This window comes from Globicephala melas, chromosome 17, assembly GCF_963455315.2.
Source record: "Globicephala melas chromosome 17, mGloMel1.2, whole genome shotgun sequence".
Classification (NCBI taxonomy): domain Eukaryota; kingdom Metazoa; phylum Chordata; class Mammalia; order Artiodactyla; family Delphinidae; genus Globicephala; species Globicephala melas.
The window spans coordinates 32,563,092-32,579,709 of NC_083330.1; the positions used below are offsets into that span (position 1 = coordinate 32,563,092).

Here is a 16,618-nt window from a genome sequence, read left to right on the forward strand (position 1 = left end):
AAGACCCAGAATCGCCAAAGCAATCCTGAAGAAAAAGAACAACGTTGGAGGCATAGCCACCCCAGACTCAGACAGTACTCCAAAGTCACAGTAATCAAAACAGCGTGGTATTGGCACAAAAACAGACATATGGATCAATGGAACAGAATACAGAGCCCAGAAATAAACACACACACCTCAGTTAATCTTTGACAATTAATCTTTGACAAAGGAGGCAAGAATATATAATGGGAAAGAGACAGTCTCTTCCGCAAGTGGTGTTGGTAAAGTTGGACAGCCTTATATAAACCAGTGAAGTTAGAACACATCCTTTCACCATACACGAAAATAAACTCAAAATGTCTTAAAGACTTAAACATAAGACATGACACCATAAAACTTCTAGAAGAGAACACAGGCAAAATAGTCTCTGACATAAATCATACCAATGTTTTCTTAGGTCAGTCTCCCAAGACAATAGAAATAAAAATGAAAATAAACAAAGGGGACCGAATCAAACTTACAAGCTTTTGCACAGCAAAGGAAACCATAAACAAAATGAAAAGACAACCTACAGAATGGGAGAAAATATTTGCAAATGATGCGACCAGCAAGGGCTTAATTTCCAAAATATACAAACAGCTCATACAACTTGATGACAATAAAAGCAAACAACCCAATCAAAAACATAGGCAGAAGACTTAAAGAGACATTTCTCCAAAGAAGAAATACAGATGGCCAATAGGCACATGAAAAGATGCTCAACACTGCCAATTATTAAAGAAATGCAAATCAAAACTACCATGAGGTACCACCTCACACCAGTCAGAATGGCCATCATTAAAAAGTCTACAAATAACATATGCTGGAGAGGGTGTGGAGAAAAGGGAACCCTCCTACAACACTGTTGGTGGGAATGTAAGTTGGTGCAGCCACTGTGGAAAACACTATGGAGGTTCCTCAGAAAACTAAAAATAGACCTACCATATGATCCAGCAATCCCACTCCTGGGTGTATATCCAGACCAAACTATAATTCAAAAAGACACATTCACCCTGATCTTCACAGCAGCAATATTCACAATAGCCAAGACATGGAAACAACCTAAATGTCCATCAACAGATGAATGGATAAAGACGATGTGGTACATATATACAATGAAATACTACTCAGCCATAAAAAAAAGAATGAAATAATGCCATTTGCATCAGCAACATGGATGCAACTAGAGATTATCATACTAAGCAAAGTATGTCAGAAAGAGAAAGACAAATACCATGATACCACTTATATGTGGAATCTAAAATATGACACAAATGAACCTATCTATGAAACAGAAACAGACTCAGAGACATAGAGAATAGACTGGTGGCTGCCAAGGGGGAAGCAGGTGGGAGAGGGATGAACTGGGAGTTTGGGATTAGCAGATGCAAACTGGTATATATAGATTGGCTAAACAACAAGGTCCTACTATATAGCACAGGGAACTATATTCAATATCCTGTGATAAACCATAATGGAAAAGAATATGAAAAAGAATGTATATACATATGTATAACAGAGTCACTTTGCTGTACAGCAGTAATTACCACAACGCTGTAAACCAAGCATACTTCAATAAAAAATAAGTTAATTAAATTTTTAAAAAGATTAATTCCTTCAGAAGAACAAGTACTACACATTCACAAAAAAAGCACCCTTTGAAAGTTTAAATTTTTGAATTTCTTTGCCACTTCCTTAGTTTTGATCATCTTGGACAATATATTTTTAATCCTGACTTTTAAAAAGAATTGTGTTTCAGTGTTTGCTATCCTTAGAGAGACAAAAACAGATAAGTACAACTAAATACTTGTTTTTCAAAAGTCTCAAAAGTATAAGGGAAATGAAAGTAATTATATCTTCAAATGATTTTGGGGTATGTTTCTAATTTCATACTTCTGATGCGATTCAAGATTAAAACTGTATTAAGACATTTGAGACATGCTGCATTGGTATTAAATGAATTTAATTTTGTGTAAAGTGGCAGAAATATTTTCTTCAGCAAACATACCTGCAGATATAAAATCACAACCATAAATCTACAAAAAAGCAAGCTATTGAATGAAATCTGATTGGTTATTTCCCTGCAGTATGGATCTGCTAATAATTTAATTTACTACTTGCTAACAGAAGCCAAAATTTAAATATACATATATATATGTGTGTGTATATATCTATCTCTTCAATTTTAAATCATTCATATATATGAACAAGTATACATACACATATATAACAATTATTCATATATATAAACAATTTAAATTAAAGAAAGTACATCTGGTGGCCTATTTTTTCCCCCCGATTTCTAAAGAACACCATATTCTATTCTAGGCAGTGGAATGTCAATCCACCTTAAGGGTTGTTCAATGAGCATATCTGAGAAACCACTGGTTTAGCCAATGATGTACTTATTGAGGGAGGCCCTAGTGCCACTGTCAAGAGCTTATCCACAGGAGAGATAAGAAGGTACTTGTTTGGTTTGTGAAAAGAAGGAGTAGTGAGGAATGGCAGGTAGCTGCAGGCTGATGACACGTGATGTCCATATATATGTAGAACCAACACACCCATAATTGCACCCATTTTCCATACCCAAATCCAAAGCCTTTATATCATTAATCCCAGGCAAAAATGGTAAGATTCATGTGTGTTACTATCCCACGGCTTCAAGATGCCTATAAACTCATATGAGTATGTCTTAGTTTTATCAGTGGAGGACAAACCAGGCTTCTATCACCAAGCCCCATTCCATAACAGGCAAACCAGTCCAAGACTTCTCTGAGTGCTGCAGGAGAGTCTATGGAAGGGGCGCTCACTCCACTGTGATGCCTAAAATGCCTTTGCACAGAGCAAACATTCAATACATGCTGAGTGAATGAATGAGTTAACTGGTGTCATAAAAGAGGTTTATTTCAGGGAAATTGCATTCAACAGGCTGGCATTCCTTCCTACCCATCTTAACTGTTAAGCTTGCCATCAGACAAAAATTTAATTATAAAACGTTAGAGCTGAGGAAATTTTAGAAACTATCTACTCTCCAGAGGTATACAACTTTAATTTCGTGGTAAAAATCACTAGGAGTGATTTACGAGTCTATCAGACCTCAGTCCAAATTCCACATCTACCATAATTTGGTGAGCAAATAACTACTTCTGAGGCTCTGTTCCATGTATGCATTATGGGATATCATAATAATACATACATTAATTGTATGACTATCAGGGGATGAAATGACACAATCCATTTGCCATGGTCGGCTAAGTAATTTGCCCCAAGTAAGCACTCAAGACATTAGCCAATATTCATAGCGGAGAGATGAAAACAAAACTCTGGGACTGATGCCTACCCTAGTGGCCCCAGTGGTCATAATGACTTTCTTCCATTCAGCCTGCTCTCTTCTCACTAAGACTAAGGAAGAGAAGATGAACAAATTAGGAATAACAATTTGAAAATGGTTTTATACTCTCTGAATGAATGGAATTATAATAAAATGATTCATGAGTTCTGCAGAAATATGATGAGACTTTAGATCTTTATGTTAGTTCTCTACAAAACCAACTGATGGCCCTAAGATGTACCTTCCCACCCAGCCCCATCCTTACCAGGATCACATATCATTGTAAATGGAAAAGTCAACCACACATAATCAACAAGCTAAGTTACAAGCCAGTGAAGTCTCGGAGCTTTGATAGAGAAAATTCAGATTTATCATTATATGTAAAAATAAGATGATATGAAGAACTCAATCTAAAAAATATTACCTGGAGATCTATAATCTCTACAATAGTGCTATAAAAAGTAAAGAGCTAGAAATCTATTTAGATGGTTTTCCTTATAAGAAAGCACTTTCTGTATAACTTTTAATGTACTACTGATGAGAACAATTCAACAAAATTCAAATAAATATCTGCAGATGTCCTACAAGAAGAAAAGAACAGAGTTAGATGTGACAGGGGATAACTGGACTTCAGGATGAGTAAGACCCTATACTTGACCTCAATAAATTAACATGAAATACAGTGGATGAGTCATGTACAGAATGTCAGAATTCTAAAAGGCCAAGCTAAGTACCAAAAGGAACACGTGGGGACTCTTAAGAAGGAAATAAAATATTGGTTAGTTGATTACGAAAAGGCAGAAGGGAGTAGGTTCCCTTTGGCTGCTCTTTGAAGAGATCACTTCCTTTCCCCGGTAGTCCTGAGGCTACGGTGGCATGGGCAATAGAGGAATGTGGGGACTGAGAATCATTTCTACTCTCACCAGAGTGGCTGGAAGCAGATTTTCTTACCAGGATGTAGTAGTATGCTAATATTTAAGGGTTCTTGAGGTCAGAGAGAAGGGTTTGAATACTCCGGCTCCATCTCTTGCTGTGGGTCAAGTTTCTTACCTTTCCAACACCTCGGCGTCTTTATCTGAAAATTGGGGACGATGATAACGTCTCCCACCTGAGTGTGAGAACTATATGATACAGTGCATACGCAGGGCTAAATTTGGTGCCTGGCACACAGAAAGTGCTCAGTACGGCAGGCGAGTGTAGTGACAATAAAGGCAAAGATGACAGGGGTAGTGCCGGTGTTGCTTCTGCCCCCAGAACAGGCTCTGACTGGGAGAGAGTTAAAGCACCTTTGGGTTCATGGGGGTTTATATATAAGCAACGGTTGATCAATGTGAGCTGGTTGTCCAAATGATTATGTGCAATCTAAGAAAAAAATGGGCCTCGGATCTGCTCAGCTACTTAATAATATTAGCAGCGGGAGTAGTCAAAGAAGCTAAATTTTATTACGTGTTTATATGCCAAAAAACGTGCTGAACGTTTTAAAAGGATTTACTCACTTATTACAACGAGGCTATACGCTAGGTCCTGATAATGTTATTCGTCTCTTTCAGATGTTGACTGAGCCTCAGACAGGTTACAAAAGCACCTAAGATCCCTTTATCAGTACATGACGGAAATCAGTTCAAATCCAGCCTGTCTGCCTTGTTCTTAATCACTAAGGTATGAAATTAAGCATGTTGCCCTTTGCCTGATTCTCCTTCTGAGGCCTGAATATTTCACTTAGCTCTCTGAGTGCAGAAGAGAGAAAATTCTCTCTCCTTGACCCAACTTGGCATCAATACCCAACTCCCCTTCTCAAAATGGGTTGCTTCAACGAGCAGCAATGAATGCCGGGTCGTGGACCAGTCACCTTGATGACTAAGAGTCAGACACTAGGGAAAGAAAATGCTCTGTGACAAACCTACCCTTGTACAGAAACAAGACAGAAATGGGGGGACAGGGCAGAAGATAATGGAATAAGGCATAGGAAAAATAGCACCTGGCATCGTGACAGTAATAATAATAATAGTAGTAGTAGTAGTAATAGTAATAATAATAGACTTCACTATGCTCTAGGCATTGTATTAAGTGCTTGGTGTAAGTGACTTCATTTTAACATTGAAAACATTTAACATTGAAAAGTCTATGGGGATGAAATATTATTAACATCATTTTATAGGCAGGAGTATTGAGGTTCAGGTAATCAGGTAAATTGCCCAAGCTCATATGGTTAGCAAGTGGAAAGCAGAGATTTGAACCAGCACCTACACTCCTAACCATTATGCTATAACCATTATGCTGAAGACATAAGAATTCCAATGGTCTTTCCCCATAACCCACTCCTGCACTCCAGACTTAAATAGTCCAAGATCAAGAGAGAGCAAGCTTGGAGTTGCCACTCTTCAGTGAGTGTCAATCATTTCAAAACAGTCTATTTGCTAACAAGATGCACTTCCTGTGATAATCTTCTCAACCAGCTATCAAGAAACAGGAAGCAAAGATTCAAGTAACAGTATGTTCCTACTTACGAGGAAGGTGGGACAGCACAGTTGACACTGGGCTTAACTGTTCTGGAAAACGTGGTCCCAGTAGGCATACACGCTGGTACATTTTCCCCACCTACCAAATACAAAAGAAGTATTTCATTTCCATGTTGCTCTTCAAAGTTCCACCTCATTCGTGCCTGTCATTCATCCTCTGGCCTCTTCCTGTCTCCATTTCTGTACAGAAAGGTGCTGAGTCTCTGCTCTCGGATACGAAAAGGGTGTGTTAGGAGAGGGAGCCATGGTACCTCGATGTCTTTTTTTTTTTCATCTTAATTCTATTATGCCAACTCCACTGAACTTAATTAGAGTGAATACAGAATTACACAATTACCCTCTGTTCTATTCTTCAGATGTTATATTTTGATAAAATTTACGACATGCTGCTCTCCCCTTGAACACCAGATGAACACTAGAAATGGATGTGTGTTGACATAAAATCTGTTATAATTACAATTCAAGTATAGCTTACATAATGGTAGTGTTAACATAAAATTATAGATGTGTAGAGACAACGTGGTCATGTATTTTTTAGTATAAGTACATGCTTAGACCAATATCTGTTAGCGGAATGAAGGTGGAAGAGAATTTTGGTTAAGCCACAAAGGCTGTTTAAGGACTTGCAGATAGCTAAGGGGAACTCAAAGACCAGTAAGATAATATTTCCCCTGCCATGTTTGCAATTGCAAAGTGAAGGGAAGATGTGAAAGTAAGTACCCCTATGGAAATTACAAGACAAGTACATTTTTTTCCTTGAGTACCTGGGTAAATGCTTAAATTCTAATGTATATCAATGATGCAAATTTTCAACTGAGTTTGATAAATCATAAAATAATAATTATACATATATGTATATAAAACTGCATGGAACTAGACAGTTCAGAATTACTTCTAATTAAAGAGGTACCCTATGACAACTAACTTAAACCTTACAAAATATGGTTCCAAGTACCCTATCAGAGTGAAAAGCAGGAGACCGAAAGGTTTATTGTAAATGTTTGTAGTCATGGTGTCTTAACTAAAACTACTGTGTCACAAATACTATTAAAATAATTGTGACATTTTATTCACTTTTACTGCAAACAACAAAACAAACTATAGGTATTTTTTCATTTCAGGTAATTATTTTAGCTAACAGTTATTAAATGTTTTGAGAAGACAGAGTGCTAATTGCATTACTTCATTTTACCTTTAAAATAGCACTTCCATGTAATTATTCTTAATATCTCCATTGTATTACAGTGTATCTCTAGTTTAGACCTTTCTTCAGAACTGCAGACTTGTGTATCCAACTGTGTACTCAGCATCTCTACTTGGACGTCACAAAAACATCTCAAATCTTATACCTCCAAAACTGGTCTTTAATCCCCCAAACATGCTCTACCCCAAACTTTTTCCATCTTAGGTGACAGTAACCACACCTTTCCAGTTCCCAAGGCCCTAAATCTCGAATTCATCCTTGACCCCCTCTTCCTTTCCATTCTTGCATTCAATCTACCACGAAATGCTGTCACAACCTTCCCAATGTGCCACTTCTGAGAATTACCAGCCGTTAGCAGCCTGGTGCAGGCCACCAACATAGACCTCGAGGATCCTGTAGTCGCCTCCCGAGATTCTCCCTGACTCCACTCTCTCCCCACATCCTCAAGACCACAGATAGAGTTATGCTTTTCAAACAAGAGACAGTTCATGCCACACCTCGGCTAAAATCCTGCCCCTGGCTGCCTACATTTAGAGTAAAAGACACAATGCATGTGATGGCCTCCCAGGACTTACCCAATCCATCCCATCACATATCCGACCTCCAGCCCTCCTGCTGTCTCTTCCTCCCCACTGACTAAGTCAGCCAGGGTGGCCTCCTTGATATTCCTCCAAGCTGCCCGGCATATTTCTGCCTTAGAGTTTTGGGACTGGTTATTCTTGCTCCCAGGGAGTGGTCTCCCCATCATACATTCTGACAACTCCCTCACTTCAAGTCTTTGCTCAAATGTCAACTTATAAAATCCACCCTGACTACCCTATTTAAAATCAGAACCTACCTGTACACTCCTCCAGCACTCCCAACCCAAGCCTCTTCAGTGAGCGTCACATCCTTTTCCTTATCCCGTAGCGCCCATCAACCTGTGACATAGAATTTATTTATAACATCCGTTTCCACACGAGAGTGTAAGGAGGGAGAAAGCATGCAAGAAGGAGCACGCAGGCAAAGGCTCTTGTCTAATTTATTCATTGATACGTCCAAGCATAGAGAACAGGAAGATGCTTGATAAATAGTCCTGAAAAAGATACAGATGAGGAAACTAGCAGTAAAGCTCAGAAAGTTTAAGTAACTTCCTCAAGGTTCTACAGCTAGAAGAGGGTCACAGTAGAATTCACACTTGGGGATGTCTAACTTCAAATCTCTTAGCCTCTCTGCTATCTTTTTTTTTTTTTTCCTCCTTCTTTGCGGTACGCGGGCTTCTCACTGTTGCAGCCTCTCCCGTTGCGGAGCACAGGCTCCGGACACGCAGGCTCAGCAGCCATGGCTCACAGGCCCAGCCGCTCCGCAGCATGTGGGATCTTCCCGGATCGGGTCACGAACTCTCAACCACTGCGCCACCAGGGAAGCCCCTCTCTGTTACCTTAAGTCCATGCAATTCAGGATTTGTTTTAATCAGTGCCATGGAAATTCTCACTCCACTGAATAGGATCACTAAAGTGTTCTCTGTCTAGATTTATATATATATTTTCCATTTAAACAAAGGAAACAGAAGAGGGGAATTCATCATGGGTTATTGTGGTAGTTTTACAGCAATGTTAGCAATAATGACATTTAAGTTAACAGTGATATTTAATGATAGCATAATAATAATAAAATAATAGCTCTTAAATGTATTGAAGACGAATCGCATGCTAAACTCGGTGCTAAAATATTTCCATGTATATTTTGTGCAAAATCCTTATGAATATTCTATCAGATGAGCTTGATGTGTAACTCCACCAGGCATACTTCTCTTATTCCGCTTTCAAAGATAAGGAAATTGATGAGAAGTGTGGTAACTGTTTGATCAAGATGAGACTGGTAATAAGTTGCGAGTATGAATTTAAATTCAGGTCTAACTCCAGAATTTGATTCTCAATCCATACATGAAAATTCTGATAATTCCTTTGATAAGGGTATGTTCTCTCCTGGAAAACATCCCCCATTATGTCTGCCTGTGCTCATACCTTCAGGACACAGTCAAGTTTAAAACATGATAAAAATGTTTAAATAGTGTGCTTTAATAAATGGAAATATCTTCATCTAAACAATAACACAAAAAGGCAGGCTGAGCCCTTTGAAGTGGCTTCGTTGCTATCTTCCATCCAGAACAAGAGAAGGAATCAACAGCTGCAGAGTAAAGAAAGCATGAAACCCAGAGATGGAGGATTCTGTAAATGACCAATTACAAGACTATTAAGCCACACTTTCACAGCAAGAGGCAAAATATTCCATTAAACTGAAAATTCTTCTACCCCTCACTCCAAGGCCCACACAAACATTAATGTTGCATTTATTAGGATGTATTTCCTGTGCTCTATCAACTTGACTTTCAGCAACTGTATTAATACAGTCCTTTCGCTTTGCACATATATCTGAATGATGGATTCCATTACTGGAGTTTTGTAGAAAGAGTGGAGTGAATGAAGTAAAGTTTGGGAAGAGCCATCATAATCCATAATGATGGGCACTGAATCAGGACAAGAAGAAACCTCTCTTCTCATTTATTTGAATGAAAATTCTACTATATATTTATTGCCTCTGTACAGGGCCATCTGTTGAATAATGGAAAACAAGCATCTTTCATTTGGAGGTAGGATTTGTGTGCTCAAGTTTCGATGGGCCTGCAGAATTAATCTTGTTTTAGAAATGAAATAAAATGTAATTTCTTTCTGTAAGTAGATGTGGTTAAGCAACTGGCAACTTTGATGTCTTTAAATCACTGCAGTTTCGGGGTAGGCAAATCTATAATTATTTCAAGCACTTTATTGGTGCAACAATTGAGCAGTGTACATAGTGGTCAACAACCTGGGCATTGTCAGACGACTCTAAGTTTGAATCTAGACTTTGCCACTCACCAGCTATGTGACTTTCAGCTATGAGAATCACTTTCTTCAGCTTTACACTGTGGATTATTATATGCCCTTTGCAGAACTACTGTAAGAACTAAATGTATATGGGCACAGTGGCTCATAGTAAGGGCTCAAATTAGTACTGTGGTCACTACTAGTAGTACTGAAAAGAAATTAGAACTTCTATTCTCATAAAGTGGGATATGTGTCCCTTTATCATTGTAATTTCATATCATTTTACTTTTGACCTTATAATTTAATAGCTTGATCCAAGAAACATTTAGCAGTAAATATAATTGAAAGAAGATTACCTGTCAAACATGAAATACTGTAGTATCAAGTGTGCTGGCACAATACTCTTCTCAGATAATTAACCTGTAAAAATATGTTATTGTCTTCTTTTTAATTGAGCACATTGAACATATATATTTACTGTGCCAATTGGCAAAAGGTCCATTAATTCATCAGTCTAACTATATGTTGCATAAACATCTTCTAAACATAATCGTATATGTATTTTATTTGTTGGGAAAATGTGTTTGAGATGGTTCTTTTCTGCCTATTTAAAGTAAAAGAGGATGAGAAGTAGAGTTAGGCTTAATGTACTTTGTACTCCATTATGCCATGAAAATGCTTCTGTGCCCTGGAGACAACAACAAAAGATTTGCTTTAATGACAAGAATCAAGTATGTTCTAAAGCTTCCAGGTAGGAGGCGTATAGGTTGCAGTTTATATCAGAAGTCTTTGCTGTCTCTCTCAACTGCGTCTAGATGGAAAAGATGTGGTCACAAATGCTTCAAGGTGATATAGTAAATGTTGGAAAAGAGTTGGGTAGGAGGCAGAGTTTTGAATATCTCAAACCTGAGCTAGAAGGATTTTATTTAAAGAAAATAGAGGATATGATTTTTCACTTAAGGAAGCAAACCTGACATTAATGTAGGAAATTAGCTCTTTTAGCTATGATGCTTTCAAATGCACATGGCTGAAAACAAATTCAAAATAGTCAAAGGAAATTTAAAAACAAAAACCAAACAACAACAACAACCTCAACAAACAAGTACTAGAAATTCAGGGATGCAGCCATATTCAGACAGTTGGATCTGGAAGTTCCACAGTATCAGCAGGGTTCCAGCTCTCTCTCCATCGCTCAGCCCTGCTTACCTCTGCAAGACTTTATTTTACAGAAAGTCTCTTCTTGTGCTGGATGGTCACTGGGAGTCCCAGAGTCATATCTCCCCAGCTTAGAAATTCCAGAGAGAAAAGGCAATTCTTCCATTTTGCTCTGAGACAAAAGTCCTGGGGAGGAGTCTGATAGACTTAGCCAAGGTCAGATGCCTACCCATGAGCCAATCACCTGCTTTACTGGAGTTCAGTCCCTGGGCGACTCATCCCCAGGGCCCGTGAGGAGGCAGGATGGCATTATCTGGCAGTTCTCCAAGAAAAGCCTGCTGTTTTTGTAAGATGAAAGGGGAGAGGACATGGATAATGAAACCTCTATCTGCTTCTGTAAAATCCACAGAATCTTACTCCCTGCCCTGTGTCGATGACCATGCAGTAAGCTGACCCAGGAGGTCATTTTTCACACAACAGTCTTTATATATATGACTAAGGAACACACTGGTAAAAGAATATGGGAGAAAGTCTGAGTATGACAAGTCAGCTAGACTGATATTAACTAAAAAAGCTGTGTGAAAATATCCTTAAAAAGTTGCCCCCAACTCACTCAAAGTCCAAAGTTGGAGCTGGAAATACAATGTCATGGAGTTCGGATAAGAATAGGTTTTCTCCAAGCTGAACTATGACACAGAGATTAGAGACTTCTAGAAACTATACTTTTTCAAAGAAAAAACATCACATGAGAAAAATGAGGCCTAGAAAAATTAAATGACTTAAGCTAATTAATGGCAGGACTGAGACTAGAGTATACTTTGTGTAATTGGCTATGGTCTTTTTTTTGTTTTGTTTTGTTTTTGTTATCACTTCAGAACGAGACAAACTTAAAGAAAGGAAACACAACCAAAACTCAGTGGTTGGAAAAGAGATGGATGTGAACGCCCACTTGTTTCTTACGTATAAAGTTACCCCTCGCAGTGTTCTGGAGGAGAAAAACGCTGGCTCTTCCCAACGTTGGTTACATACACAAAGATTCCAAAGACAAGACAAGTGCTTTGCAAACAAAGTAACTAGAACCAGCTCAGGCTTCCCCGCGCCGGGTCCTACGTTCCACGGTCAGAACCACCAACTGTATCCCCCCGGGGAACAAGGTGATTCAGGAAAGCTGGCGCCTTCAGAGAAGGGAGAAAACTTAGCCGGGAAGAGAGTCAGGAGGAAACTTGCTCAGCTTCTTGCTGGGGTCTGAAACGATCCCAATAGAGTCCTTAAACCCCTCAGGTTTCCCCAATCAAGCACCCTCGCCTCCAACGTGGGCCACCCCAGATCTGACTATCAGACGACAGAAGTCTGCGGACGTACGAAGAGCTGAGCACCCCACGAGAGGGACCTACGCGCGGCCGCGCCCACTCACCCGCCGCTCCCCGGGAGACGGGAGACCAGCCCGGGGTCCAAGTCCTGGGCGTGGCCGACTCGCCCCTCTCCGGGCCCGGCTCCAGCTCACCTCGGCGCGGCCCGCCTGGGCGCCGCCATCTTGACCACGAAGGGGGCCTCGCGCCGGAGGCCCCTGAGCGGGCGCCCTGAGCTGAGCCGGAGCGCCGGGGAGGCCCAGGTCGGCGCCCTACGTCCCCCGCGCGCTCGCGCCCCGTCCACGAGAGACGAGAGTCCCGCACGAAGCGCCCTACCCAGGCTTCCGCGGAACCGGCGCCCCGCGCAGCCCGCACCGCGGCTCAGGCGGTGCCGAGGGCGGCCCGGGCGGAAGAGCGGGCGCGGGGCACGCGCTCGGTAACCTGGCAACGCGGAGCAACCGGGCGTCCCCGGCGAACCCCAGCCCTCCACCGCGAGGAAGCACGGACCCCCGCACCCGCCGCCCAGCCCGCGCCGCCCCTCGGTCGCTCCGCCCGCCGCTGCCCGCTTGCTATGGTCTTTTAAATCCATGATACAACGTCTATATGTAACAAATCTGTTAAACCCTAAATGTTTATGATATTCAAGTAATCCATTATCTGAATTATTCTTGAAGATAAAACATCCAAAGACTTCTTAATTGTATGGGTATACATACATAAAATACACGTGGAGGTAACTTCAAATATAGTATGTGCCTGTCTCTATTCCTTCCCTCTCCGCTCTTTTAAAAAATGCCCCTTTAAAAATTGCCCACTCACCATCTGTTAGGTAAATTTGCTGAAACACAGTTAATGTGGAGACAGAAATTGTTATAGAGACTATTCCAAATGGCACTGACACCTGTATTTATGAAATTTTTAAAAGGGTAACTTAGAGTTGTTTTTTTTTTAAAAAAAAATCCCACTATAGTAACACCACATCATCCTAGGTGCCCAGTTCTATCCAATTACATAAGGTGGAGAAAGAGAGAGAGAGAGAGAGAGAGGAGAAAGAGAAAGAAGAAAGGAAGAAAACCAAGTACTTATGTAGAAAATGTTGCTGCCAAAGTTTGAGATTATACTCAAGCATCAATGAACAGAAGGAAAACACTTACAAAATTACAAATGTATTTCATTTATGGTATGAGGGACACAGGTTTAGATTTGCAACACGCTCCCACAAGGGTCAAATTGACCACTTTTTTCTATCTAGTTGCTCTTGAGAGAACAAAACAATTGAAACAGATGCCATTCAATTCCAAGTCTATAGCTTAGACCATGTCACTGCACATGAAATATTGTTCATTCAGAGTCAGCACATAGTAAGAGTAATTTATACTCTCAGAATGTTTGCTCTCAAGTCAATAGCAGAGAAACCTTGAATAAAAACGTTCCCATTACTTTCCATTGTAATAGATCTTACTTATAGCCCATGAAACAGTGGTCAGAGGAGATTTATTCTTTGCACACCATATTATATAATCTCTCCACTTTAAGCCATCCCCCACTCGGCGATTATTTTTTAAATATGTTACTCGTAGTCAATGTTAATTTACATTTAATCTTTCTTAGCATTAGGAGAGTATTATTTTGTACAGGCTCAGAAACAAATCTCCCGAAATTCCTCCCTGATGCTCCCTTCAGGCTGAAAATGCATTGCAGGGTGGCTGCAGTGACTTAATTCTAGTTGGCAGAGCCCTGGCCACACACTAATTTCATTAGCCTCAAACTCCTGGATTTGAAAGATCCACTGAATATGATTCCTGTCCTCTGACATGTCACTTACTAACCAATTCAGTGTGCATACAGAGGAGAGAAAGGACTTGCTCAGCTCTGGCCCACCGGCAGGCAGATGAGAATTCCCAGTCAGAGACACTGTTTACATCTGAGTGGTCATTCTTGCCCGGGTCCTCATTTTCAGGAAGGAACTTCAATCCAGGCTTTGCTGGCAGCTGCAGCATTTGTTACATCCATTACTAGCTCCTTGTTCCTTCCTGCCCCCCAGTGCTTAGCATCCCCCATTTCAGTCACTAAGTCTTCCTTCCTCCAGCCTAGAAGCTTACCTCACCATAAATTTTTATCTCAAATGATAGGTTTGGCACATTCCCCACAGCAACCCACAGGGACTGGGGAAAAGAAAACTCAAATCTCTGGAGAGCTAAGAATTCAACCATTTAGAGGAGTTTCTTTTATACAGGACAGTCTTCATTGAGCTGAACCCTGCAATCCCAGAGAAGATTCACCTACCCGTTCTTTTCCTCTTTCCCTAAAGTGACTGTGTCTTTGAAGAAGGGGTCTGTGTTCCACTATACTCTCTATTCATTTTGCAGGTTTACAGAGGCTGGGAAACTGGGGGCTGGACTTACATGCCAGGAGCTTCTAAGATCACACGCAAAAATAAGGCTACTGGAAGAGATTGTTGGAATCTATCTCTGTATATTTGAACATGGGCAGTGGTTAACCAGGATGCTCACACCAAGCTTATATCCAGCTTGCAGCACAAGCTACAAGTTGGTGCATCCCTCCTACTACCAGCCTCTTCTCAATAAATGCAGGTGAAAACTGGGGGCTCTTTTCCCTCAGCTGTTCAATCCAACATGAATAGCTGCAATTTGCAAATTAGAGGAAAATGACGGTGTTTTCTCTGAATGGTTTTGGTCCCAACGCACACTGCTAATGCTGGCATTCAGTTCCTTTCCTTCCCAGCCCAGGGAACGGGGGAACTAAGCATAAGGCAAGCGTTCTCTTTTCTTGCAAGTGCCTCAGATCCACACACCGGAGAAGGAATCAGCTCCCCCTGGAATCTTTTTCAGCAAACACAATCCTTCACCTAGTCTGCAAGCTCTCTCTTGACTTTAAGATTTCACTCTTTTTTCGACAGGCAGGCCCATCTGCAAGCTCCCAAGCTCCAAGTGAAGGCGCCAAAATAATTTTTTAAATGTCAAACAGCAAATGTGCCTTCAACCCCCAGAGCTCCAGTAAAAATACTGTGAGTTGCCCCTGTGTTTCTCAGGTGACCTCTGGCCTCATCCTCCCTGCAGCGCTGCCTCCTCAGGTTCTCTAGTTTAAGCTCAGAGGTAAAGGAAGTGCTTCTGGGTTTTGCTTCCGACAACCCAGGCTCTTCCTGAAAGCATTACCTCAAAGTGAAGGCTGCCCAGAAGCACTTTTGGCCTTGCAAACATCTAGAGGTGGCACACTCAACAGGTGCTAGGGATGCTCAGAGGCTCAGAGGGGCCATACCAGGCTGCAGCTGTAGACAGGCACCCCTCCTTCTGGCACAAACACAAACTTCATACCCCTGGGTGCTGATGTAGTGACAGCTTGAATCTCACAAGGAGTCCTCTCCAGAAACCCAACATGCTTCAGGAAAGGCACTTGAGAGGGAGCCGACTTTTTAGCTACGGGGAGCATAAGGGTCAGCCAGAACATCTGGAGAAGGGACTAACTGAGCTTGGGTCCTACCAGGCAGGGAGAGAGCTGTGCATTAGGAAAGGATCACTTCAAGACAGAGATGAACAAAAAACCTGGAGATAGGGGTAGAGAAGGAAAAGAGAGGCAGAAATTGAAAGGGAGAACATAAAAACAGAGAGACAAAAAAAAAAAAAAGCAGGGAGAAAGAGACACAAGGAGAGAGACACACAGGAAGAAAGAGAAACAAGAGAACCCATAGTCACGCAGACCCTGAAACTCAATTTCTTCATCCAGAAGCCATCCATCTATACCCAGGGCGGCACGGGAGCCGTGGGGCCGAGGCTGCGGGAGCAGGCCGTGAGAGAGCACTGCAGCACCGCCCACCGCTCAGCGGGCCCGATCCGCCGTCCTCGCATCTTCCGCCGTTGCCCGCCTGCACCCGGAGCTAGAGGACCGCCCGGCCTTGCGCAGCGCACCGTACTGCCTCCCTCCAGGCGCCTTCTTGTCTGGCTCTGAGAATCGTCCTCAAAACCCAGGACTGGGGTTGGGGGCTGCGTTAGGGAGGTCGTGGGAAAGGATGGGCACAGGGTGGGTGCAGAAAAAGCGACTGTGTCTCGCAGTTAGCATGAGCTCACCTCCGGGCTCTGAGCTGGCAGGAGTAGAAAGCTGATCGCCCGGCTCCTGCCAGTGGCCGGATCGCAAAGGCAGTTTAGACGGTGCAAACAACTGCCCAGAGCAAATCA

At 41.6% G+C, this 16,618-nt stretch overlaps 1 protein-coding gene across 1 annotated transcript in view; it reads right to left on the reverse strand.

Annotated features, from left to right (window-relative positions):
* Window positions 1-16,618, reverse strand: part of LOC132593699 (uncharacterized) — a 50,073-nt gene that overhangs the window by 31,663 nt on the left and 1,792 nt on the right. Inside the window, exons 2-4 of the mRNA XM_060286927.2 lie at window positions 7,914-7,995; window positions 5,860-5,950; window positions 3,362-3,423 (exon numbers count right to left, since the gene is read on the reverse strand). Of these exons, the coding sequence (XP_060142910.2) occupies window positions 7,960-7,995 (36 nt within the window). The 3' untranslated portion in view covers window positions 3,362-3,423; window positions 5,860-5,950; window positions 7,914-7,959. The remainder of the gene's footprint in view (window positions 1-3,361; window positions 3,424-5,859; window positions 5,951-7,913; window positions 7,996-16,618) is intronic.